General features: G+C 33.5%; 1 protein-coding gene across 4 annotated transcripts; it reads right to left on the bottom strand.

Annotated features, from left to right (window-relative positions):
* On the bottom strand, nucleotides 1-26,437 carry Pkc98E (Protein kinase C). 4 transcript variants are annotated; one of them, XM_080176997.1, is made up of 30 exons: nucleotides 26,249-26,437; nucleotides 25,810-25,899; nucleotides 24,201-24,250; nucleotides 23,610-23,685; nucleotides 23,287-23,366; nucleotides 22,422-22,474; nucleotides 21,522-21,634; nucleotides 21,230-21,286; nucleotides 20,584-20,637; nucleotides 19,989-20,065; nucleotides 19,421-19,501; nucleotides 18,660-18,734; nucleotides 17,999-18,090; nucleotides 17,237-17,331; nucleotides 16,457-16,600; nucleotides 15,952-16,056; nucleotides 15,110-15,193; nucleotides 14,449-14,523; nucleotides 12,356-12,475; nucleotides 11,356-11,453; nucleotides 10,729-10,791; nucleotides 9,595-9,670; nucleotides 9,018-9,089; nucleotides 8,434-8,575; nucleotides 7,348-7,427; nucleotides 6,136-6,240; nucleotides 5,491-5,589; nucleotides 4,684-4,933; nucleotides 3,726-4,071; nucleotides 1-3,493 (listed from the first exon to the last, which is right to left on the bottom strand). In XM_080176997.1, exons 2-28 carry the CDS (start codon nucleotides 25,828-25,830, stop codon nucleotides 4,820-4,822), a joined length of 2,301 nt encoding a protein of 766 aa, XP_080033123.1. In that variant the 5' UTR covers nucleotides 25,831-25,899; nucleotides 26,249-26,437; the 3' UTR covers nucleotides 1-3,493; nucleotides 3,726-4,071; nucleotides 4,684-4,819. The 4 variants fall into 4 exon arrangements, with proteins under 4 accessions (XP_080033123.1, XP_080033125.1, XP_080033124.1 ...); XM_080176999.1 differs by having other exon boundaries at nucleotides 1-3,466; XM_080176998.1 differs by having other exon boundaries at nucleotides 1-3,466; nucleotides 3,730-4,071.
* Nucleotides 26,438-27,600: the final 1,163 nt, after the last annotated feature.

Here is a 27,600-nt window from a genome sequence, read left to right as displayed (position 1 = left end):
TAACAGGACATAACATTTATTCGATACATTCACATAATATTGATAATAATGTTCTAAAATACATCAGGAACCTTTCCCTTTCAAAACAAAATAATAAAAATGTACAGTTTTTCATTAACAAACTAGAAATTATTCACATTACATTATATATTCTCATAACATAGAGACAAAATCCTAACTATACATAAGATTGGCAGACAAATAATAAAAAGGATAATTTTTCTGCCGTTTTTACACAGTTTAAGTTTTTTTTCTTCTACAAATCCATTTAAATTACACATTGTTATATTAATTGAATTAAAATTTGAAATATTAAAATGTTGAAACAGCTAACATTATTATATCATTAAGCCTGTTCTTTGTTATTTTTAAATTATACATATTTTTATATTTTTCAGGCATTTATTTGACTTGGATAATTTTGACATTCTTTATATTTTTTAAGCTAACAAATATTTATACTTATATATACATAAATTTCTCCAAAATCACACTTACAAAAACCTAAAAAACGTATTGTAGCTTTTAAAGAGAGCTAATATAGGTATATATTTTGAATAGGTGTAAAAGTACACATATTTTTGTAATACTGTTAAAAATGAACTAAATCTGACATATGATGGTATTTTTATTTCTTTTCAATGAGACATTGGAGAAACATTTTTCATAATTATAATGCAAAAAAAGAAGACATGTATAAATTATTTTATCATACAAAAATACACAAAAAATTGGATTTTAAGCTACCTCACTTTTTAGTTGAAAATATTTTCACAAACATTGTTTTGAAAGTTTTAAAAATATTTTACAGTAATTTTATTTAAAGCATTAATGTTAAGTATTAAAATAACATAATTTATAATTTAATTTTTATTTAAAAATATTAAAATTCACTAAATTACAGAAACAATAATGCCTAGAAATTCTTAAATCTAGCAAAGTTTTCATAAAAAAAAGTTCACAACAAATACAGTTGGAATTTTATATTTTCTTCATTGGCACATTAACATTTATAGTATCATTAAATAATTAAAAACAATTCAATAGAATAAATTAAAATTTGCCTAATAAATGGCAACTCAGACCTGTATTTCTTTACAAAATAAAATACTATTAAGTCTTTTTTAAAGTTCTATTGACATAAAAGTTTTAGAAATCATTTACAAGACACTTATAATATTTTAGAAGATCTTTATAATACACCCAAATAAACATACATGCACTTCACATTCACCATTTAAAAAAACATACATAAAGGATTTAAAACGGGGGGAGGCGTATGTGTAACTTTTTTGAAGCCTAAGAAACTCAGCAAAAAATATAGGATTTTTAGTTTAGCAGTTGCTATAATGTACTACAAGTGAAACCGCAGTAGTAAAATTTGTCAATTATCACCGTCAGACGGCGGTTTTCGGCGGAACTGCCATAAAAAGTGCTGTAAATCTTCTTTAGGTCGAGTTCCTTAGTGTTATTTTTCAATAAGTATAACATCCCCCATCCCCCTTCATAACTTGTAAAAAAACTTTGTAATAAATAAAAAAAACTGTGAGGATGATTGAGAAAGTTAGGTATAAATGACATTGTGTTAATATTTGCAACTATAATCAGAATTTCCAGTATGGCTTTGGAACCGATTAATATCCGGTGGATTAGAACCGGTTTTGGGACATACTGACAAATCATGCTTAGCATCGTGTTACAGACAATTTTGCACGAATATAAGTCATAAAATTAATACCAGATTTTAACAGCCCGGGCTTTCGGTCCCTCAGACCTAACAAAACTGGTTTAATCTTATAATTTTATATCCGCGGAAAGCTGTCTGCAATACGATGCAATAAATGACTATTAAAATTATTACACGTACGGATGAAAATGCTTGATGAGTTTTTTCTTCTATTCGAATGACTAATATTAATACTAAACAAGAGACTGGGTGAAATTTTCTTTTGCTTTTTCGAGCAAAGGCAAAATACACAACTATTTTAACAATCTAATAATGTTTTAACTAAAAAATAATTATCTAAAAGGGAAGAAATTTTAATTTTGATTAAGAAGAAACAGTAAATTAAATACTATAATAGAAATTGGGCAGTATTAAAACTTCTATGAAAAATAACTTAAAGTAAAAGGTTTTTTAAGTGCCTTTTTATTTTGAATTGTCGGTAAAACTATAAAATAATTTTGTTCACTCATTCCTAAAACATTGATACATTGAACTAGTACAGAAAATATGATGACAGTATTGAAACATACATCTCACATTTATCAATAAAAGGGGATAGGGGTGCATGTGCCACTCAGGGATCTAACGGGATAAGACAATGGCCAATCCAATGATGATATACAAAATTACCCCTTTTACAGATTAAAATTAGTGGTTAAAAGTTTGAACATTCAACTCAAATAACCAACCAATCAAAATACACTAAGTTCCCCTAAAGTGTTAAGCCAACGAATAAAAAAACGCTAGTGTAAAACTTTGGTGACTAGTGTAATAAACAATCCATTGTCCCCTTCCTCCCTGGTCAGTCACTGCACTTGTAAACAAACACAAAGAAACTCAACCTGACTTACAGTACCTTTAGTTTATATGGCAGTTGCTTAATCATACAAAGTAGAACAATGTCTGTCTGTCCGTTCGTTAGAGTGAGGCTGGACCGATTGGGCTTTGCCTTTCCAGAAGTATCCTTCCTAGTAATTCATATCATTTTCTCAGCAGTTAGGATAACTTGTTTTTAGATGATATTAAGCGAGGTTATCTCCACTACCTTTAAGAGGCTACGGGTGAGGTGAAAAATGTAGCATAATTTGGAAATGTTAAAAAAGATCAGCGTTTCCGGCAAATCCACTAAAAACGCCAGTTCTCAATGGTAATTTTCAAAGGAAAATTGAGAAAATGACATTATATTTAACTTTATACTTCATTAAAGCAAGTGTGTCAAGCAAGTCCCAAAACTAAAACTCTTTATTAGCTGAGCTCCTTTGTATTGTCAACACGGGTGGCACTTCCATCCCACCCCCTTTTCTTCATGCCTACAAAAATTTAGGTAAACAATATAAATGGTATCATAATCAATTTCAAATAAATTTATCTTCCCCCCAAAAGTTTTTAACAAAACTTTGGGATTCATTCTTACCTAGTATTTTTAACATTTTTATTTACAAATAATATGGAAAATAACAAACATTTTGGCAAGCAAGTTATTTTGAAATTTATTTAGGCTTCAATTTTATTTTTAGGCCAATATAACATTGGATTTAATTATGTTAACATGGGGACTTTATTGCTTAATTTGAAAATTACCTAGTTTTAAGATTATATTTTGGATTAAACAAATTTAAATATATATGTTAGGCTGAACTGGTTAAAATAAATTACATAAAATAATTAAATAAATAAAATGACTATAAACTCTAAACCAAAAATAAACAAACAAAATGACTGGTTATTATGTTCAATTCACTATTTGTAATTCATAACAAAAAATCACTAAATTTAAAAAAAAAACTAAATAAAAATAAATTATTCAATTAAATAAAAAATTAACAAAATTTATCTATAATCTAAACAAAAATATGTTCCTTGAAAAGGCGTAAAATGACGTTATTATAATAAGTATTATTGTGCGTGATTTATAATTTTTTTGTGAGGCCTTTTCAAATAAAATGCTATCTTTTGTTTTATTTTTGGATTTTTTAATTCAGAAAGTAATTTTAGTTACCTACCTATGTAATAAACAATGCCTGTTTTTTTAAATAATTTTAAACCCCAACATCTTTAGGTAGTTTTGGGTCCGTGACATATAAATACATAAATAAAATTAAAATACATTATTTCTAGAGATAACCCCAATGTAAAGTAAAAGCAAATTGAGTAGGTAATAATTAAAATAAGTAGGTAGGTAGGTTTTATGAATTTTTTTCAAGAATAAATTGTGCTTCTTGCATAATTTTGTTGCTGGATTGTTGTGAAACTATTTTGGAAGATTTTTTTTGTTGAAATTTTGTTGGTGGATTTTTATTTCGGGATATCGGGCTTGCTTGGAAATACACTTGCTACCATGTAACCTAAAAACATTATTGAAATATGATAATATTTATTTCTCGTATTCATTCGAATCCGGTGGATAGGAAGCGGTTCTCATCCATACGAAAAAACTATGTCTTGCATCGTATTATATTCAGCTTTCTACGAATATAAAAATGTACAATCATAAAATTAAAACCAGTTTTTTAGACTGTGCCTTAGGCACCTCGGGGCTAAAAAAAGCCGGTTTTAATCTTATGATTCCAGTGATTTAAAGGGAAAATAAGCACTGGTCACTATTAACCAAAACAAGACTAGTATTAATAAAAAATGATGCCTTTCTTAATGAAAAAAAAAGATTACTGTCCTTTCGTGTAAAGACATACAAACCTTAAGCATATAACAATCATATTTCTCTCAAAAAACACATCAACAAAAACTTAAAAATTACGAGGAATCATTGTATATTTTGGCGGCAGAAGTAAAAACTAGATGCCTTTTTTCTCAAAAAAAAACATAAAAAAGCAGAAAAGAAAACCAAATTTAACTAATGGAAATTTGTTGTCCACTACTAGGTATTAAACAGACAGACCGACAGACCAAGTGTTGTAAAGTAGATGCCTATTGGTCAGAAGTTACAAAAAGTATTATACCTTATATAAAACATCTTGCTACGATCTTCCTCAATTTATTTTGTGCCAGGGCGCTTTTTTAATACATTTTTCATGATGGCAGAGTAAAAAGTGTGACAAAAAAAACTAAACACGGAGACAGAAAAACTGTTCTCGCTTAAAACTTTTTGGCAGATGAGGAAGCGGCTTTTGAACTGCTGACCGAGCCGCCGCCAGCCGCCAAAAGTTTGCCAAACTCAAGATTCTCGAAGCTAAATCCGGCAAATTCGTCCTGAAATAAAAATTTTATTGAAGAATTTTAAAGGCTAAGAATTTATTCAAACATATCCTATTATATAAAGTAGTAAGGTTTATTTTGACTGAAGATAAGGATCTCAATAACCACTGAACCGATTGGCTTTACTATTTTAGGTAAGCTTCACATAGGTCCTGTGGGAGTTTAACTGTTTAAGGCTAAATGTTTTTAGATTTGAGTCTTGATTTTTCTGGGCCCTTCATCCATACCGCTTCGAATACAGAGCCCCTAGATGTCAGAAGCGTAGTAAGGTAGAAAGAAATTTAGTAAGATATGCTAATTTATGCTTTCCGCTGATAGTAAAGTAAAAAATTATAAGGTTAATTTCAGTTTTGTTAGCCCCTAACTGGTATTGATTCTATAACAGTTATAATATTTTTCGTGTAACATTGACTTAATATGATACGAAACATATTTTTTTCCGTATGGACCTGAAACGGTTCTAATCCAGCGTATATTAATCCGTTTTGAAGTCATACTGGCATAGTTATTAATCTCATCGTATTATAGACAGCTGGAAATATATTTATTACCTGGTTTATAGTCTTGAGAATTTCTGGATTGACAGGTGTGAGGACAGGATCTTCCTTCGTGAACTCGCTGTCAAAGTTCAGCGCGTCCTTACGGTTCTTCTGCAATTTTAGAGGGAAATGTTATAATGGATTTACTATTACATGGATGTTACACCAGATTTTCATGTTCTCTAATTAAGTAAAACTCGCAGTTGTCTATGCAAGATTCACAATCTACCCCCTTTACCCCATCCCCTCCTAATAGATGAATGAACTGACCAATAAACGAGTTCCATAAAAGCAACCAAAATTGTCGAAAAAATGTTCTATGTTCTATGCCCATTAATCATTAAACATATAACACTAAATAAATCCAATGTACCACAAAATAATAAAGCAGTTCCTACAGTACTTTGATTAACAACTGAATTGTTTTAAAATAAATATATTTCGTTTTTCATCTGATTTTTTTTTTTTTTTTTGGGGGGGGGAACTGTCGCTAATACTAAGATAATCCACTTAAACAGCTAGAATAACGAACCCCCCCCCCCCTCCCCAAACTAGATTTAATTGAGATGTTAAGATACTCTAATCAAATACAAGAAAAAAGTACACAAAGAAATCTTCAATTATCTCGGACAAAATAAACCTTGTTGCAAAACTTACAATTTTAGGTTTGAAAGGTGGTTTGACTTTTCTTTCTTCCAGGTCCTTCCATTTGATTTCCCTGAAGAAGGGATGGTGCTTGATACTCTCCTCACCCCCATGAGCCTAGAAATAAAACAATTGGGTTGGGTTACACAGAATACTATTGATTTCCCAAAAGAAGGGATGGTGCTTGATACTCTCCTCACCCCCATGGGCCTAGAAATAAAACAAGAATGATATTATTCACAAGAAGGGATGGTGCTTGATACTCTCCTCACCCCCATGGGCCTAGAAATAAAACAAGAATGATATTATTCACAAGAAGGGATGGTGCTTGATACTCTCCTCACCCCCATGGGCCTAGAAATAAAACAAGAATGATATTATTCACAAGAAGGGACGGTGCTTGATACTCTCCTCACCCCCATGGGCCTAGAAATAAAACAAGAATGATATTATTCACAAGAAGGGATGGTGCTTGATACTCTCCTCACCCCCATGGGCCTAGAAATAAAACAAGAATGATATTATTCACAAGAAGGGATGGTGCTTGATACTCTCCTCACCCCCATGGGCCTAGAAATAAAACAAGAATGATATTATTCACATTCCTCACATGCGCAGTCCGAAGGCCCAGGCTAACAAAACTGGTAGGTATTATTTTTATTTTATATTCTGATAAAATGATTTTCCCAGTTGACAAATTAATATATGGAAATCTTCTTCTTCTTCTAGTGCGTTCTGTACCGATAGTACACTGCCTACTGCTCGTGCGTTTGCACTAACAGTGTCTGGCCTACATGTTTTTAAGGAGAGAGAGAACTCGGCTACTGATCTCCCCCTCCGTTGCCAAAAAAAGACAGCTGAGGGTTCCAGGTTGCCCTGTACATTCCAGTTTTGTCTCCTCTGACCTCCTGGATGTTACCGCTTGGACCACGTGGAGGTTCGACCATACCCCAAGCAATATATGGAAATCCCTCTCTTATATGAATTTACATCCTACCCTCCCCTGACATTGGAGGAGCGTATTGACCCATAACTTAACTAAGGACTATATTAGCAAAATAAATTGACGCGAAAATTCCCCTATCAAAGTATCCACGTATTTTATATCAATTACTATCGAAAGTGAGACAAACACACAAACTTTCTGAAGGCCACTGTTTAAGAGGTCCCTATTCTGGTCAAAAATACATAAAAACATTGTCATAAAGACTCAAGAGTATTTACCTTAATACAGCCCAATCGCTTGGATACATTTTTCTGCATAAATCCTTTTAGAATGGACACTGCTTCCTTGCTTAACCACACTAAAAATAAATTTAGTCACAATTAGGTATAATATGACATTTGACCTATTATGTTCATTTATAGCGCAACAATAAAATATAATTCTTATATAAATTAACAGGATGTATGTATGTCTGCAAGTGTGAGACCTTGAAAGTTTTATAACTATTTTGGGTGAGGGTATTATAACCCTCACAAGAAAATCGCCCCCAGAAAAAATTACCTTCCCAAATTCTTTTACTTAATAAAACAAAATTGAAAATTGGGAGTAACTCCCCATCCCCTACTTCGAGTAGATGCCCCTAGGAACTGCTAGTCCATAATGATATAGCTATATAAGAAGATATCCAACGCAATTTATAGTCAAATGTACCTATTAATATTTATTTAATTTTTTTGGCAGGTATCGTCAATAAATGACATGAACAAAAGGGTGGGTCGATTTTGGAATTTAACATTAGTAGACATTGGCAAGGGTTACTGGGCTAATATAAAACTCTGTGAAACTTGAAAGAGGTTTTTTAATCCAAAAACAACGGGCGCGCGGGGGTATAAAATGTTGCATATCAAAATGACCGCATTGAAATGCTGATTACAGATCTGAAAACCGTTAAAAAAATATTGATTCAGTCTGAAATGATTTTCAAATAACCTACAAAAATGAACAATTATGACTAAATCAGCTGTTTTTAGGTAATTAATGAGATCTTATTCGAACTAGGAGCAATATTTTTCAAAACAGTTTTCACATTCGTAATCAGTATTTCAATGCGGTCATTTTGATATGCAACATGCCTGTGTTTGAAGGAATTTCAATTTTTGGTTTTATAAGGGAGTGGGCACTTTTTATACCCCCGCGCGCCGGCAGCCATAAGAGCCAAGTCACTTTTGAACTTGAATGGGGCTTATCATACACATATATGACTTCCGCAACTTATGATAACAGTAAAATCTAAAAAAAGGGCGAAATGGACCCACCCTAATGAACAATAAGACTTGAATTTTTGGTGTTTGAATAAACTTTACCTGGATAAAGAACATCATCATGGAGAATAGACTCAAAAAGGTCGTCTTCATTATCAGCTTCGAATGGTGGTTGTCCGGCCATCATCTCATACATGAGGACACCCAGGGCCCACCAGTCCACGCTAGCTCCATAGTCATGTTCCTAGTTATACATAATTAATATAATTATAATTATAGTTATGGGTTATGAACTTATGATTATCACGATTTAAAAAACTAAATTTCAGAAAATGTCTATCCCCAGTATAGCTTCGAAAGCTATTAATATCTGATGGATTAGAGCGAAGATAACGTATTGTTTCGTCTTACAGACAAATCCATTTTTTATTTTTGATATCCCTGGAAAACTGTCTATAATACTGTGTGATTTATAAATATGGAAATGGTCCAGTAAAAAAATAACTATTTTTTTCTAGGTGCGGTTTCTCTTGGGAGGGTGAGGTACCCTCATACAAGATAGTTAAAAAACCTTCCCATGACCTATGAAAAGCTACATTGTAACTGAGACCCACATCAGTTAAGCTGTTAGCGGTATACACAGACATACATCCTGTTACTTTTAAATAAGGATTGTAAAGGATTACCTGTAAAATTTCAGGTGCAATATAATCAGGTGTTCCACAGAATGTTGATGTAGTTGTTTCATCTCTTATGCCCTGCAAATTAAATAAATCCTATAAAACATAGATATACATTATACAAGGGTAGGTGAAAAGGGGTGTTTACCCAGCCCAGTGAGGGAAGGGATATTGGGTTGTTTATCACATTGGTCATGTCTTATAATAACCTTTTCTTAATTGTAATCTACAGAAGGGGTAATTTTGTAAAATCTTTAAAACCCCTTATTTAACCCCCCTTGAAATAAAAAGCTTGGACGTCGAAGCTATGCAAAAGATGTTCGAATTTCTTCATTAAAAAGCTATTTTTATCTCCCTAATATAAAAGTTACGTCCAAATGTAATGCCCTTGAGTCAAATATTTCCCTTTATCTTCCCTTACTAAATATATCTAAAAATGTTTCTTTCCCCCCATCCACCCATTTTACCCCAATCCCTCCCATTCTACTTGAGGAACGAACTGACTGACAAATGAGGACAATCTAAATTGACGACAAATTTCCCCCTGTCATAATATCCACATATTCTATATCTATTTGATTACCTCTTTACACATTCCAAAATCTGCAATTTTGACATGACCGTCAGCATCCAGCATAATGTTGTCCAGTTTTAGATCCCTAAAAAAATTAATGGATTTGAAAAAGATTGCTTTTATCGAAATATATCTTAATATCTTAAAATAACAACTTATTCCAACAACGAAATAAATTCGAAAAAAAAATCACGAAACCTAAACTTGATTTTCAGCAATCGTGGCAACGAATAGTAGAATTGAAAACCTTTTTACCTGCCCCCAAACATTTTTTTAGATTTATTTCGCTTGTTGGCTATACCCTATTTCTGTTAGAATAATGTAATTTATTGACAGATCAAATTTTTGTTTGTGTGTGTGAAGTTAATCGATCCTGGAAATATTTTACCGTGAACTGCACTAGATCCCAAGGATTTATAGGCAGGTTACAAGAGGCAAATAGTAATATACAAATAATTACATTTCAATATTTCCTTTATTTTTGCAAGATAATAAAAAACACTTCTTCCATTGTTAAAACCAAAGCAATAGTTTAATTTTCTAAAGTAAATATAAATAAGGAGAGTTTCGAAGCCTTTTAAAATGTAAGTATATTTTACCAGAGGTTTATAAATGGATTAATAATAAAAAAATATAAGATTTAACAAGATTAGTTTTAATGAAAAACTGACTTCTTTTAGAAATGAAGAAGTTAGATTACTTTCCTTTTGTCTAAATTATCTTTGGTCCAAGTAAACATCCTTGTAACACCCCAATGTGTGCCCACAAAAAAAACTAACAGACAGATAAACAGACAGTCAATCAAACACACAAACACAAACAGATAGACAGACAAAAAGACAAAGTGAATATTAGAGCCCCCAAAATCATCTGGCTTTTAATAAAAAAGCGAAATCACCTTATGCCAAGCTCCTCTGCGGAGAGCGTCATCATTACGGTGACTTAATTGAGGACACGCACCTGCCATACTCGGCGTGGGTCAGGTAATAATGAGGAGCTCTCATGAGATACCGGATCAAGCCATAATGGGCTTAAACATGGAGAGCTTGAGCTGGCCCTAGTTGCTATACAAAAGTGTCTACTACATGACGACTTAGGTCCATCCCTAAGAAACTATAGCTAATCAATTAATCAATTAATCACCTGTAAATAACTCCATGTCTGTGTAGATACTGTAGAGCAAGAGTTACTTCAGCTGCGTAGAATCTACAAATATTTTAATTTAATAAAAATGTCCAGAATATCTTATAATGGAAGACGATAGTTTAAAAATTTTCTTAAATTATTAGTTAAAAAGTTCAGAATCTTCTACTTGAGAACCAGCCAATCAAAATGTAAAAAAAGTATGCAAATATTTCGGGCTAACGTAAAAGATAAGGCAGTTATAAAACTTGTGTACCAGTGCATTTTACAGGTCCCCTTCCTCCGTGACAAAAAGCCCTCTTATAGCTCTGACAAATACGTGTGAGTGCAAAGTTTTGCTGGAAAAGCCAAGTAAAAAAAACCCAATAAACTGGATACAAATCTTATCTACTCGAGGATCTTAAGAAATTGATGTACATCCCCAATGCTCATTGCTCATACACAAAATTACCCGTTTTGTAGGAAAAAAATAGTGGTTGAAACGTTTGAAAACTTAAAATTCTGTAAAACTCCCCAAGGTTAAGTTGTTAAGCCAACGAATACGAAACATGTTATAATAAGACTTTGGGGACTAGTGTAATAAAAAGCCCAATGTCCCCTCCCTCCCTCCCTGGCTCTACAACTGACCTTGCACGTCCCTCGTCGAACTTCCTTGCCCGTTGAATTTGGAACATCAGGTCTCCTCCGTTCACAAACTCCATCACAAAGAATAACCGGTCAGGGGTCTGAAAAAACAAGGATGACAACATCCACAAAAGCGAAGCACTGAAACGGTAGGACAAACGATTATTACACTTGTATAGTGTCAGAACTGAATAATCAGAATATAAATGTATAAGAGTCGACACAAAATTGTAAGTAAATTTGTTGAAAAACTGCTTGATACAGAATAATGTTTATGGACATACTAACATTTTTAGGACTTGATTGTAGAGTTGCTTCGCTTATAATATTGTACTTTGTTGTCCCAGGAATCAGTATACCAAAAATAAGATCAATCGGATAGTTAGATCACATAAAAATTTGTTAAAAAGTAAAAAAAACATGTTAAAATGGACGTACGGACATTCTTGACGTACCTAACTAATACAGGAATCACCATGCAAAGTTTTAAATCGATAGGACAATTCTAACATGCCTAAATTAACGAAAAAAGCTATCCGTTACGGACGGACGGATGTACCGACCTTAATTATAGAAAAGCTTCGCCTTTAAAAAACTATCTCTTGAAAACTAATAATGTATAGGAAGGTTTTCGACATTTTCGGGGAAGGTACCTCCAATACCCCCCCCCCCCCCCCCAAGAGAAATCGCCCCTAGAAAAAAATAACCACACTAAAATATTTTTTTTTGTAAATTAGGTAGTATCAGGATGCCTTATATGTACCGTAGGATCTCGCTAACCGCGGAACAGAAATGATTCTCCTTTATGGTGTAGCTCCGCATAGGCTAGGGTAGATTTATAACTATTTAGAGGGAGGGTACTACTACCCTCTCAAGAAAAAAAATTACTCAACCCAAAAAAATTCCCAATAAAAGCATTGTTTCATCTAAAAAAAAATTGTGTTATCGAATTACCTATACTCCCCCCTCAAGAGCCCCTAGAGGCCGTAGCCGGCAGTAATACCTGAAAGCAGGAGTGTAGGCTGGTAAGGAAGGGATGGTTAGCTGCCAGGGCCAGAATTCTTTTCTCTGTCATTGTGCATTCAACATCATCGTCTTGGATTATCACGTCTTTCTTTAGTACCTAGGTAAATATACATAGGTAAGAAAATTGTTGGGAGTCAAGAGTAATTCATTATGAAATATTGCTGGTAACGAATGCTTCCTGGGATTATTTCCAGGTTACTGGATCCAGCAACTTGATGTTGTCTCTGTATGAATAGTATTACCTTTTACTGCTTCCTGTTTTACGCAATTTCGCTACAGACAATTTTGTTTAGAGTTAAAAATAAATGATCTGTTTGTTATTTTTTTTACTCAAGTTTGACCTTGTTTCTGATTTTAGAGCTTCGCTTAATGGATGTTGTCATCCATGTTTTATTAAAACAACGGGTAGTTAGGGTAATAAATGATTTATTCAAAAAGGCTTCATTCAATTATCAATTAAGGGAGAAGCACAAAAGTAAAATTGCTGGTATACCATGATAATAGTTACCACAACAAATATGTAGATAGACAACAAATATGTAGATAAGACAAACAATCATCCAATTTCCAAGGGCCATACAAATAATTAGAAATCATTGAAGAAGGATAAAAAGTGTATAATATATATTTTTCAAGAAGGCATACTAATTGGAATCAGAGATGGTAAAAAAACAGGTTTTTTAAAAAAAATAACCAACCAGTTAGATTTTTTTTTTTTTTAATAATATTCAAATTATAGTATTCTAATTTAGAATAAAGTTGAATTTTTATGGAACTTATTGAATGTTTTAACTTAAATACCTAAATAATGTATAATAATGCATTTAAACTTATTTTATAAAAATTATTTGCCTTTAGAAAAATATTAAATTGTCTATTAGATATAATCACCAAAGTACAAGATTTAAACTATCAGGTATTTAGGTTTTTGACACTAATTTACTGTATTATTTACATTTAAAAAGATATAACTGGAAAGATAGGCCTTTGTATAAATTTAAAAAAAAAACATCTCCACCTTGGTTTTTTTTATGCCAACTCTGATTGGAATTATGTAAAAGAAACCTTAATAGATAAACCACCAAATTTACGCATATTTTTAAAAACATTTTTTTTAATATCAAATAAATCAATATTATGTCATATTAATTCATTAATTAATATGATAATGAAGCCTAATCGTTGTTGATCATCTAATACGGAAAAATGATCTAATTAGTATTAGTATAAAGTATCTTAAATTAAACACTTTTTTAGATTTTTAAAGAATTCTATCAACATTTATTAAATTTCAATTTGTTCATTTCAAAAAAGCAATGTTCAAACTTTTTAACCAATAATCTTAATCTACAGAAGGGGTAATTTTGTTTATCATGATTAGGAATATACATATATTTTTCGTCTATTGTATACTTATTACTTAAGATCCCTAATGAAACTTAAAGTAAGGCATCACATCTTAAGTGATACTGTAATTAGACTCGAACCGTGTACCACCACTGCTTATACCAACAATGAAATTATTTCGAAAAAAATCACGAAACATATACGTGTTTTTCAGCTGTCTGTCGTTGGGGGGTAACACGTCGTAGAATTGACGACCTTTACATATGATCTGCCCCCCAAATATTATTTTAGATTTATTTTGCTTGTTGGTTATACCTTATTCCTGGTACCACCTTCCCTGTGGGTGAGGAGCACCCTAGTCACTCACCCAATACACTAGCAAGGTAGTAAAAACCTCAAACCATTTTTTGTGGGTTTTATTCCATTTATATTAAGTCAGTAGTAAAAATGAAAATGGATTCCTACAATATTTTTGATATTTAGTTGAATATTTTCTTCTCGTGTTTATTAAAACACTAAAATGTTAGGTAGTTTTGATCCCAACCAAAATTATTTTTTGGGGGTAACATGCCCAAAACAATCAGGTTCAAGCATTATTTATTTTATTTAAAAAAAAACTTTAATTAACCCATACAAACCGGGTTATTACTATTAGCGGGTTTGGTCTGGGTTTTGATTCAAAAATCTGTACACTAGAAGTGATATATGTTTGAATGAGCTCACCTTTATGGCAAAAACTTGATCCGAGTCAATCTTCTCAGAAAGCATCACTTTACCAAAGGAACCTTTTCCAAGAACCTAAAATTATAGGTACAAGATTAGTCAACACGAAAAATGAAAAAAGGATTACTGTTCTTTCGTGTAGACATAAAAACTCCATGGAACATCTAGATAATTTATTCTGATTCTTTAAACAGAAAAAAAATCAATGGTGCTTTCCAATAAAATGCCTATTAAGCACTGAAGCTCATTTTTTTTGAACAAATTTAAATTATAGGCGGACGTAGTTTTTTGGCACAACTCAAAAAGAACATTGGCGACATAGTACTAATACGAACAGGCTAGGTTAGGTTATATTGGACACTAGATTGCAGGGGCTAAGCATTAAAGAATGTTTGGGTATAGTCCCTTTCGTTGCAACGCATCTTAAAAGGCGATTTCTTCGTATTTTAACAGTAGCTTTTCTCCTATTTCTAGCCCCTGCGGGAGGCTCTAACCCTGCAGGGCCTATTGACTAACCCGATATAACCTAACCCAACCTAAAATAACCTATCAAAGCTATTTTGAAAATACAACGAATCGCCCCTTAAGAGGCGTTGCCACGAAAGGGACTACAACCGCAAGTTTTTCCTTTGCCTAACCACTGTGGGGCCTATACGCTTACCTTAATAAACCTGAATTGATCCAATGAAGATTTATTAAGTCCCTTCTGTTTCTCAACTAGGTCTTGCAAATTTGTGATTCCAATCTGAAAATTAAATCAATTGTACGGACTAAAATATTGTTCTAGTAAATAAAGGATATAACCCTCGACCGTAGCTCAACACGTAGCGCACCTGCTCGTCGTCGGGGAGGTAATAGGTTCAAATCTCGGCTTAACACGACATTTTAAGTGAATGCGTTAAAATGGTTCCAACTGCTGCTATGTCAGGTGCGCAACATTTGAACTATGGTGAATGTCTTCGCCGAAAACAAGCGCAACTCATTATCGTGGACATCCAGACAAAGTTCGAAAAATCGGTTGCCTGTTGGGCGTTATTTAACCCAATACCCGGGGTTTTAACTCTTGGTAAGACAGAAAAGAGAGATAAGGCTCCCCTTATCTTATGTTGGACCTGATGTTAGGGTGTCATGGACAGCAACCTTGTCTGTATATGGTGATTGAATTAAGTTATGAGTTTTTAGGTACCATTACATCATAGAAAACTTGGACTTCCAGACAAAGGTTGTACATGTACAATCAAGAAGGAAAACGGAAAATTAAATGATAAATGTATCTCTACGTCACGGATCTAAAGGGATAAGACAATGGCTGATAAATTGATGACACACAAAATTACCCCTTCCGTAGATTAAAATCAGTGGTTGAAACGGTAAAACACCCAACTTAAAAAACCAAAATTCAGTAAAAAAAAGTTCCCAAATTTTTAAGCCAACGAATAAAAAAACTTTATTGTAAAACTTTGGGAACTAGTGTAATAAACAGCCCATTGTCCCCCTACATACCTTCTCTTTTTCTCCATCCGCCTCCTTGCGCTTCATGCTGAGGGTGGGGGGAAGATTTGCCTCCCTTTCTTTCATCTTTCTGTCCATCTCGTGCTGGGCCTCGATCTATAAAATTTTCATGTAATATTTTTTTTACCGTTTTCATTTCATGTGTCTATCTTGAAAAGTTCTTGTATAGGGTTGGAAACTCGAATTAATTGAGTGATTCCTTAGCCGAAATTAAGGGTTTTTGTATCCTTTTTTTGTCAGTGGTTTGCCTATGCATAGGGGTAGGGGGGACGGAGCTGAACCACCAGCCGTTAGCCATTACTTTTCCAACTTTAAGTTCGATTTAGGGAAAATAGACTTACCAAGGATTAATATATCCACTATTCTAAATAACTACCTTATCTGTTTTACTGGTGGCTGTACAAAAGTGTATCGTCATACTTTATGAGTCATAGGTTCAAACTCTAAGAAACTATGGCTATTCAAATCATTAATCCATCAAAATAATTATTCATACCTGAAGTGTGACCATAAGATTTTCTTCCAGCTCTTTATCCGCCGCCTCCTGTTTAGCCTGGGTGGTTGTGTCACCGGAAGCCCCGGATGTTCGGCTCTTCACCTTGTCCTTCTTGGGCAGCGATAGCTTACCAACACTCATACCCTAGGTTATTAAGGGTTATTTTGAATAAATTTAAATTTTAAACTAATGACATAGTTTGTATTGATTGTTAAGGCATAACCCGCGACTGTGGCGAAACACGCAGCGCATCCGCTCACAATCCGCGTCATAATTAAAAACGTTCAAATGGATCTTGGACAAAATAGCAAATAGTTAGATAGAATAGTGGGAAAGCCTAATCCCAAAAAAGGCTGCACCTATTACCATGCGGTTAGGATTCCCAAAAAATAGTCAGACAATCGAAGGGTTGAACATATGAAAAATAGAGTGCACAATCACATCATTGATTATGTTTTAGTTCAGAGCTACAACAAAATAAGATCTATTGGTGCATCCCATCCTACATAAAATTTTAACTTTTTAAGTTTCATTTAATTTTTTGATCCTAGGACAAACGCAGGAGTGACTAACGTCGGAGTGGACACTTAACCTAACATAACCTAAGCTATTTTAAATCATCTTATAGGTTTTTTTATATTGACTAAGGATTATTTGTATATTCATATAATAACCTAACCTATGTAGAAATAAGAATTAACTTAACATTTTACACACCCCTGCGTTTGTCCACTCTGACGTTTGTCTCTCCGATTTTTTTTGTATATAATTAAAACTCACCATTTCTTGTAGAAGATCAGCCATGTGTCTCGGATTAATTCCGCAAGTGTTGGCAACATTCTCTTTGCACCTCTTATGAACATTCATACTGCAAACTAAAATACAAGTTATTTATCGCATAGTATTTTAGACAGCCTTCCGCGGATATTAAAATGAAAAAATATAAAATTGAAACCAGTTTTGTTAGCTCCGTGGAGCCGAAGGCTTGGGCTTACAATATAACTAGTAGTTATTTTATGATTTAATTTTGACATTCGTGAAAAATCGTCTGTAATACATGATTTTTCAGTATGGCTGACATCCGGTTCTAATCCAGCGGCTATTAATCGGTTTCGAATCCATACTGGAAAAGAAATTACACTCTTTGTATTTTAAGTTTTTTTTATAAACTTTTTCTTTGCATTATTTACTTTTAGTGTTGAAGAAAAGATATTTGTGCTCTTCGCAATAAAATAAAAAATGAAATAGATTAATCTCTTTGCATCTTGGGAGAAAAAAACAAAAATGTATATGTCACCATTAGGAATGGATATAGATAATTATACGTGGATTATATGACAGGGGGGGTGGGATATCGTCAATTTGAGTTGCTAATATGGATCTCATCTATTGGTCAGTTAGTTCATCCAGTATGTAGAAGGAGGTGGACGGTGTATCGTTATTTAAGTCCGCTGTGAGTCTCACTTTACTAGAGAACATGAAAATCTAGTGTAACATCCAGGTAATAATAAATCCATTCCAATAGGCGATTAATTTTTTTACCTTTACACTGAAGTCCCTGTTTGATTATGCCATAGAGCAGAGAGCCACAGTGGTCGCAGAATGTGAAGGTTCGGTAACTATGGATCTCAAATCTATAAACATTTTAACTATTATAGATGGATCAGGACCCTAAGTATTTCCGCACATCCTATTAAACAAAGTAGTAGGCTTTTTTTTGTCTGTAGCGAAGGATCTTGCTAACCGCTGAACCGATATGGTTCTCCATTAAAGTAAAGCTTCTTGTAGGTCCAGGGAAGGTTTTAGAACTATTATTTTCGAGGAGGGTATCTACCTACACACTCCAAAAAAATGATTCCTCCCCCCCCCCCCTCCACCAAAAATATATTATTTGGTAGGTAGGTAGGTACTTTTTTTTTTTAAAACCCAAATTGAAATTTTTTTTGAGGGGGAGGGTGACTTTTCCCCCTCCAAATTTAAATGCCCTTAGAGAATTCTAGGGGGGGGGGGGGGGGGTGGTAGCCGCTAGTACTTAAGATAGGATCAATGATCTTCATGAGTTTATACATATTAACATTAGTTTATATTTAATAAACTTTTAAGGATGTTGATTCCTAAAATCCAAATTTATATTTATGTACATAAATAATATCTATATAGGTATCAATCTTAAAACTTTAAATTTATAAAAATAACTCTTTACCTGTGGGGAACATTTATCTTGAATCTGGCCTCACTGTTGTCCTCCTGGATTTCGTTCCCTTGTAAGCCAGGACACCTAAACAATTTTATAATTAAAATGACAAACTCAGACAAAATGGACGACTGCTAATTATACTAGTCCTCAAAGTTTTATAATAGCGTTGGCTTAGTAACTTTGGGGACTTAAGTGAAATTTGTTTGGTTGGTTCGTTTAGTTGAATGTTTAAACGTTTCAACTACTAACTTTGGGTGATTTTGTGTATCATTATTTGGGATGTATATCAATTTATCGGCCAATGTCTTATCCCTTAAGATCCATGGGACAAATCATAGATACCAAGTTACAATAGACATAACAAATCTAGATGATCCATCTGACCCACCTACCGAACACCACTGAATGATTATTTCAACAGAAAAATATTAATGTTCTATTTTCTAGAACAAATTCCAAAAAGATACTAGGCATAAATGAAGTTAATTCTATTGTATAAAGTAGTAAGCTTTTTTTTGCCTGTAGCGAGGGATCTTAATAACCACTGAACCCATATTGTTCTCCTTTACAGTGAAGTTTCTTATAACTACTGAACCGATTGAGTTCTCTATTTTAGAGAAGCTTTGTATTGGTTCTGGGATGGTTTTAGGCTATTTCAATTTTTAGATTTAAGTTATTTGTCTCCCTTCTGCTTTGAAAACGGAGCCCCAAGGTGTTAGGGGTGTAGCCGCTACTAAATATAGTAAATAAAATACTAAAGTACGTACCTGGTAATTATTAGCTCATGACAACGTTTGTGTACGACACATACACACACCTGACACTGGTAGCCCTGCTTCCCCAGACCCCTAAACAAAAAAAAGATTATTAAAAAAAGGCGGGAAAATTAGTAAGTTGTTATTTTGGCGGGTTCTCAGACGTACTGAAAAATCATGAATAGCATTTTTTTCAAAAACCCAACTCGGATATCTATCATTATTGGAGCCGCATTAATCAATAATCATGTATTACCTTTAATGTTACTTGCAGAGAGATTGGAGAAACTTTACAAAATAACCTGTAAACAGGGACGCCAAAGCTTAATATTTTGAAGAGGGTAAATTGAGGGGGTTTAAATTTTGAGTGGGGACAAAATGAGAGGTTTTAAATTTTGAGGGAGGTAAAATGAGAAATAAATTTCAAGTTTTGAGGGAGGCAAAATGAGGGGTTTCAAATTTTTAAGGGGGTTTTTAAATGAAGTATTTCAAATTTTGAGGGGGGTGAACACCCCTTTACCCATACCTATATGCAAATGCATGTAGAGAGAAAACATAAAATGGCAACTAAAGTACTAACCAAATGAAATCTCCACAGTGGGAGCAGAAAGTTGGTTGTTTCAGATACACCGCCATGAACTTGTGTCCGTTCACCTGTACCAACACAAACCGGTTATTCACAATAACAAAAGTATATAAAGAGGACCATATAGATATTAATTGTAAATTAATTTAAGGGCCATATACAGGTAGGCATGGGACATAGAATGGGAGAATTATAACTTAAGGTAAAATGAGGGTAGCATTCAAAGTTATTTTTATTTTATTTTCACAGAAGTTTTGCATGGTTATTTTAGGTTAAGTAAGGGAGAGAAAAATGCCACTTCAATGTCTAAAAATTTTTATTTACAAAAAGACCTTAAAAATAATGCTACAATCCGCAATCCATAATTCAAAAATCCGCAATCCACGGATAAATCCGATTTTTGTAAGAATTGGAATTCGACCCAAATATTGGATGGATTACCATTGCCAACCATAATATATATACAATATTACATAGTTATTTGTCTTATCTTTAAAAATATTTGAAATCTTTCCACGACCTATGAGAAATTACATTGTAAAGAAAAACCATTCCGGTCCAGTGGTTTGTTATTGTGAATATTTTCCTGATGAACTCTGCGTCTCATGGCTCCACGTCTGTTCACTTTGAATACCTCTCTTTCCTTAAAATAAAAAAGTCGCATTCAATATTTTTTTTTACATTTCATGGAAGCTGTTTATAGAACCTATAAAAAATGTCATCATGCAATACAAATGACCAATGATATGCCAATACACAGACTAAATTACCAATGGCAGTCCAGTACACATTTTACTTGACCAATGGTAGGCAGGCCAGTATGACGTCAGTTTGTATAGGCACTATAAAAAGCTTTCATTTCACGTGACAAGTTACGTCTTAAATTATTATGATTTAAATTACAAGAATATAGATTTGGTCTATTTATTGCCCATATGACGATAAAAAGAATTACATTTTAATTCGAGGTTCCCTTACCTAATTCACCTTCATTTTTTTTACTCATGAAATATATAAATTTGTACAGGTAAAAGGCAAAATCTGCCTTAAGCATTATTGAATGGCTTGTTTCCTATCTATAGATTTTTAATCTTAATAAATTCTAGAATACCTAGTTAATTATCGCATCGTATTATACCTAAACAGTTTTTTTACGGATATTAAAATGAAATATTATAAGGTTCTCATCTAACGGTCATTAATCGTTTTCGAAGCCAAACTTGAAGTTTTTTTACCTGGAAAGTCCTAGCTGGAGCATTCTGTTCCTCTTTGGTGGCCCAAATCAGTTCAACCTAAAGTGAACAAGATTAGTTTTCATGAAAGCTGATGCCTTTTTGTAATGACGGACAGACGGACGGACATTCGGAATTATAGAGTAGCTTCACTACTAAAAATAGATGACTGGCCTTTCATTTGAACTCTTACCAAGGAGACTCAGACATCCCAGTGTATGATGGACTTGGACACACACACACACACAAGTCTCCGAATCCATAGAAATGACGAGAAAGAATTTTGAAACTATACCTTAACATGAAGTTTTCCTTTCGGCTCTAGGTTGACCCAGATGTCATGAATAGGCTGGCTCTCTTTCTCAATCAGCTCAGACAGAGGAATTTTACAGTTGGCGATAAAATCATCTACAAAAATGGTTATATCATTACTTGGATCTTACATCAGATTTTCATGTTCTCTAATAAAGTAAAACAAACAGCGGGTTTATCCCCCAATCCACCCCCTTTACCCCATCCCCACCCCCTGAATGAACGAACTGACCAATAAATGAGTTCCATGTTAGCAAGCTAAAAACGACCATTTTTCCCCTGTCATAATATCCACGTATATTCTAAATCCATTTCTACCAAATGATTATATTTAATTTGTTTCTAAACTAATAATTGGTATCTTTTCTAGGAAGTAATCTTAAATAAAATTAATTTATTTAATAGTATCCAACCCACTAATCCTCTTACCTTGCCTAAGTAAATCACAATTTCATCAAAATATTAGGACTTTCAGCAATTATGCCACTTAATAAATATGTTGTGTAGGTAAGGTATTTACTAGAAAAATTGATATAGAATAGGTACGTGGATAATGTAAGATATTCTTGCAAACCCTGATAAAATCATAATGTGGTTTCAAGCTGGCTAATATAACGATATTGATACTTCCCCTTCCGACCCCCCCTTTATGACCTATACCCATAAAAATGTACAATTTTAGGATAAAACCATTTTGTTATCTCGAGATGCCGAAGGCGCGAGCTAGATTTTTTTTTTGAATCTTATGAGTTTACATTTTTATACTCGTACAAGACTGGATAAAATTAGATACGATACATGATTTTTTCAGTGTGACTGAGAACCGGTTCTTATCCAGCAGATATTAATCGGTTTGGAAGCCATAGTGGAATATGGAACCCACCTGGTGGCACTGTAGCATCGTGGAACACTGTAAATCCAAGAATTTCAGCCGACCTAAAAATAAATAGGTAGAAATTTCATAAAAAAAAATAGTTTAATGGAAAGAAGAAAACTTTCCCTTGTCTTAGCCATTTAATTTTTCAATAATGTAGTATGCCGGACAATGAACTAATTGGTACTTTTCCTAAAATCTATCCCTCCACCTATCCCAAGACAGGCATAACTCATTACCATGCACAAATGGGATTTCCAGACAAAGAGTTGGTTGACTGTTGAGTGTTATTTAACCTAATACCCTGGGTGTTAGAACATATTAGGAAAGATTTGGCTCCCATTGTTCTTGTGTTGGTTCTGACGCTAAGAGTGTCATGCAGGGTTTCGGATCCGCATTGATTGTATGCGGTTCCGGATCCTTAAAATTTGGTCAGTGCGGATCCGGATCCGGATCCTACCGGATCCGCTTCCGGATCCTTGACAATAAAAATAAAATCACCAAATTTTTCTAAAAAATTTTATTCTTTAATTCGAAGTCAAAAATACTTTTAATTTTCAAGTCTGAACCTAAACCTTAAAGATTGGCTCTTATCAACAGAATGTCTGAGATTTTATATAAATTTAGGTAGATTTTTCCATTTTTTTCCGCATTTTTTTGAGTCCAAGGATCCTGATCCGGATCCGCATTTTTTTGCGGATCTGGATCCTTGGACTCAAAAATATGCGGATCCGGATCTGGATCCGAAACCCTGGTGTCATGGATAGCAGCCGTCCCCGTTTTAGGCAATTGAGGTAAATTGATTGGAATTCAGTAAGACTCTCAGCTACAAATCATAATTTTCGCGGATTTCAGTTAGTAACAGGAATATTACCTCAACAGATCTGACTCGAATGTTTCTTGCCAATCTGGTGAACATGTCTTGGGCTTTGTCAGGGTTCGGTACCCAAACTCCTAAAATTTAAAAATGTTGGAAAGAATTTTTAACAGGTAACTTGCAGGGATCTTAATGGATAAGACAATAATGATAACAAAATTTACATCCCCAATCATGATAAACAAAATTACCCCATCAGCCGATTAAAAGAATTGGCAGTGACACTTATTACCAACCAATCACTGATAAAAAAAAGTACCCAAAGTTTTGAGGCTACAAATAAACTTTAAAAACTTGGGTACAACAAAAATTATTATTACCTCATCGACATCTACAGCTACGTAAGGATCCAGTTCAGGTTTAGCTGGCTCCTTCTTCTCCTTGTCCAGGTTCAACCTGAAAATTAATGGTTGAAACGTTAGGACACACAACTAAATGAACCAACCAATCAAAAATAATTCAATATAAGTTTCCAAAGTTGTTAAGTCAACGAATATAAAACGTTATTATAAAACTTTGGGAATTAGTGAAATTAACAGCCCCATGTCCCCTCCCTTCCTGCCAAAAACTAATGTATTCACTAGTGTATAGGAATGAGACATTTTTTGTTGAACAAAAGTACATACACCGAAAGAACTCAACCAAACAAATGAGCTACAGTACCTACTGAATTTGGAAACATTTGAGACAAGCTTTTTATTGAAATAAAAAAGTGTTCAATTGATTAAAAATTCACTAATTTGGAGAGAAAATAAAAACAAAAAATTGTGAGGAAACGACAGTTCCGGGCGACCGCGGCGGTTCTTTCGCCGTTTTTCCATAGTTCCGCATTTTAACTCATAAGGTTCGCCTCACCCTGATATAATTGAATAGATAAATTCACAAAACATCAACTTAAAATAGAAACCTACCTTTTCATAAAATTTGTTTGTTGGAGGTCGGACGCTCCACATACGGTAATCTAAAATATATATATTAAGTACTAGTGATTTTACATACAATAGTTAATCTAATGTGACAACTTAAGTTTAAGGGAATAAAAATCTCCAAAGCAAAGGACGTCCAAGCATTTTCTTTTTAAGGGGGGGGAGGTAAAATTAGTATTTTTTATTGGTTTGAAAGGGTAACCTAATACATTTTTTAATATTTTGAGGGGGTAATACGAGGGGTTTTAAAGGTAAACCCCCCTCCCAAACCACTCTTAGACGTCTATGTCCAAAGCAACTGATGAACAATTGGAATTATTTAGTAACGTCGCCCCCAACAAAAAATAAACAAGATCTGAAATATGTTCTTAAGTGTTCCATTCTTATTGCTTGTGACAAAATGATTTATGATAATTTAGTTGTTAAGCAAATAAATAAATAAATATTACTTGAATCTAGGATTTGGATTTAAATTCTGAATGTTAATTTGTCTAAAGCAATTTTTATGATAGGTAAAAATCTAAGAACATAAACTCAGCTGTAACCTTCAACTGAATAAATTTTAAAATTTTAGCTGACTTTAGGGGGACTATCTTAAGAGCAATACCAAGATAGCCTCCCGGCCCCTCCCACTAAAAAAAAGAAGAAATATTTTTTTTTCTGATTTCAAAATGTTTGATAAAAACATTAGATTACCCAAGCCAACACGCCCCCCTCCTCTGACCGTAACACTATTTCAATTTACCCCCTGATCCTTGTTTTAACATAACTTTTTGTTCAAAAGAAGCATTTTCTCGTAGTTCTTTAACAACTTTGGAACACTTTTGTCCTTGTTAAATACGCGACTTTGAAATTGTTAAAATCAAAATGTTTTTAAGAATATATATTCCATTGTTAACTTGAAAACCTCTCTTTGAATCATGTCATACTAGGCTTTAAATCATAATTGAAGATAAGATTTTTTTTACATAATAATATGATTATTAACAATTAGGTATGACAAATTCAGAGAAATTAACAAACTAACAAACGAACAATTATTTAAGATTTAAACAAATATTTTTTTATATATGTATTTGTACAGATATAAAAATAACATGTTTGTTTGTCTGTCTTGTGTAGCTTAAGATCTCGGTATCCGCTGTACCGACTTGGTTCTCCTTTACAGTGAGGCTTTATAGGTCAAGGAAAGTTTTATAACTATTTTGGGGTAGGTTAAACCTCCAGAGAGAAACGAACCATACCTTGAAAAAATACCCCTTCCCCCGCTTTTCATTAATAGCCTTCTCTGGGGGACGTAGCTTTTGGTATTTATATAAGTAGGTAAAAACAAGTGCGTGCACAGGTGAATTAAAGGGGGGGTGCAAAAAGCAAACCAATTTTATCTAGCCCTTCTCAATAAAAAATACTTGTTGGAAATTGGGAGGTTGTAAAATACAATAGTATACTTTTAATGATAGATTGAACAGCTGAAGTTAAGAGTAAGAAAGATAGTTCAACTAAAATGTTAGGTGTAGTAAATGAGGGGGGAGGTATACTTTCCTCCGGCTCCCACCTTTGTCAAAATGGTGTATGAATAAAAGAAAAAACTCACCTTTAAGCGTCCAGAAAACATATTTTTGGCTTTTTTACTTGGTCTGACAGAAATATACGTAACCACTGAGCGAAGGTTAGCTCTAACTGACTGAAAACAATTTGGTTATACAATACACTCAATATAGATTTTAACAAAAATTATATGAACGACGTTTTGCAGTAGGTAAAAAATATTGGATCATATAAAACAAAAGAAGTATTTACCCAGTAGCTTTTGATACATTATTTTAGGTTAAGTAAAGATTAATGATTGCCCCGCAGGATTAAGAAATTGGCCCACTGGGTTAGAGCCCCCGCAGTGGCTAGAAATAGGATTGTACATTTTGTATTTGTAGAAAACTGGATATAAAAAGATAAGATATATGATTTTTCAATAGGGCTAAGAACCGGTTCTAATCCAGCGGATATTAATCGGTTTCATTGTATTGTATAACCACCTAGAGTGAAGACTTGGGTATTGGTTCTCAGTTAAACTTTGTGCGTTGGGTTGTAACGCGCGAAGTGTGCGCGTTTATTTTATTTGTGTCTGGGTGTGTTGTGCGTGACTGTGTCACCTTGTGGAGGTCGTACGTATGTACGGCAAAATTACATATTCATTTCTGAAAAAAAAGAATTTTGTTGTTGTTAATAGATGTAGAATATACGTGGATATATTGACACTGTAGGGTTGGCAATCCGTCCAATTTTTGGGCCGAATTCGGATTTTTACACAAAAAAAAACGGGTTAATCCGTGGATTGCGGCTGCTTGTTTTTTTTACATATTGCTGATTTCATATTTGGATTGCCAACCCTAATTGACAGGGCGTCAATTTAGCTGGCTAATATAGACCTCATTTATTGGTCAGTTCTTTCATCCAATAGTAGGGAAGGGAGGGGGGGGGGCAAGGGGGATCTTATAAGGCAGCTGGGAGTATCACTTTATTAGAGTAAATGAAAATCTGGTGCAACATCAAAGTTTTAATAAATCGATTATTGCCGCCTCTAAAGAGAAATCAACTCTAAAAAAAAATTATCCCACCCAAAAAAATAGTGGGGGGAAGGGTCCCCCCCCCCCCGCCCATTCTATCAACTTCTAGGGGCTTAGCTGCTAGTTGATAAAACAACGAAAGGCAAATAGTGTTGTTTAGAACATTTTAATTCTGTTTTATTTTTCCTATCTTACAAGTAATTTTTAAAAAATACCCCAACATGAAAAATATGTACATAACTACAAGAAAAACAAATATATATAGATAAATCGAATGTTCAATAATAATTTGAATTTGATTGGATGGAAAGGATTCAAAATTTGTGACTGATAAAAAAAGAAATTTAAAATTGGACATTTATGGACATACCGTTGATAATTATAGAAAAGGCATTCAACCAAATAAATAATTTTCTATGACTCCAAATAAAAAGACAAGGATAAATATTTGAGAAAACAAACCAGAGAGAGTGGGGACAATAGACTGTTAATTGTACTAGGCCCCAAAGTTTTTCGTTTCAGCCACTAAATGTATTCTACAAAAAGAGTAGATTCGTGTAAAATCATTCAGGATGTACACCAATTCATAAGCCATTATCTTATCCCTTTAGATCCCTGAAATCAAAATTTAGACATTTAACCTAATATCAACCCCCCCTCCAAAAAAAATAGCTATGGGGGTGTGAAAAAAATATGCACAATACGACGTCAATATATCAAAATAAACTTGTTTGACTTTTGAGTCTGTTGATTCGTGTTGTCTGTAGTGAAGCTCAATTTAAAGACGTCCAAGCTTTTTTACAGGAAGATAAACACCCCTT

This window comes from Acartia tonsa, chromosome 11 (assembly GCF_053477335.1).
Source record: "Acartia tonsa isolate MP-2025a chromosome 11, ASM5347733v1, whole genome shotgun sequence".
Taxonomy (NCBI): Eukaryota; Metazoa; Arthropoda; class Copepoda; order Calanoida; family Acartiidae; genus Acartia; species Acartia tonsa.
The sequence above is the reverse complement of the archived record's forward strand: the minus strand, read 5'-3'. Positions and strand labels throughout refer to the sequence as shown.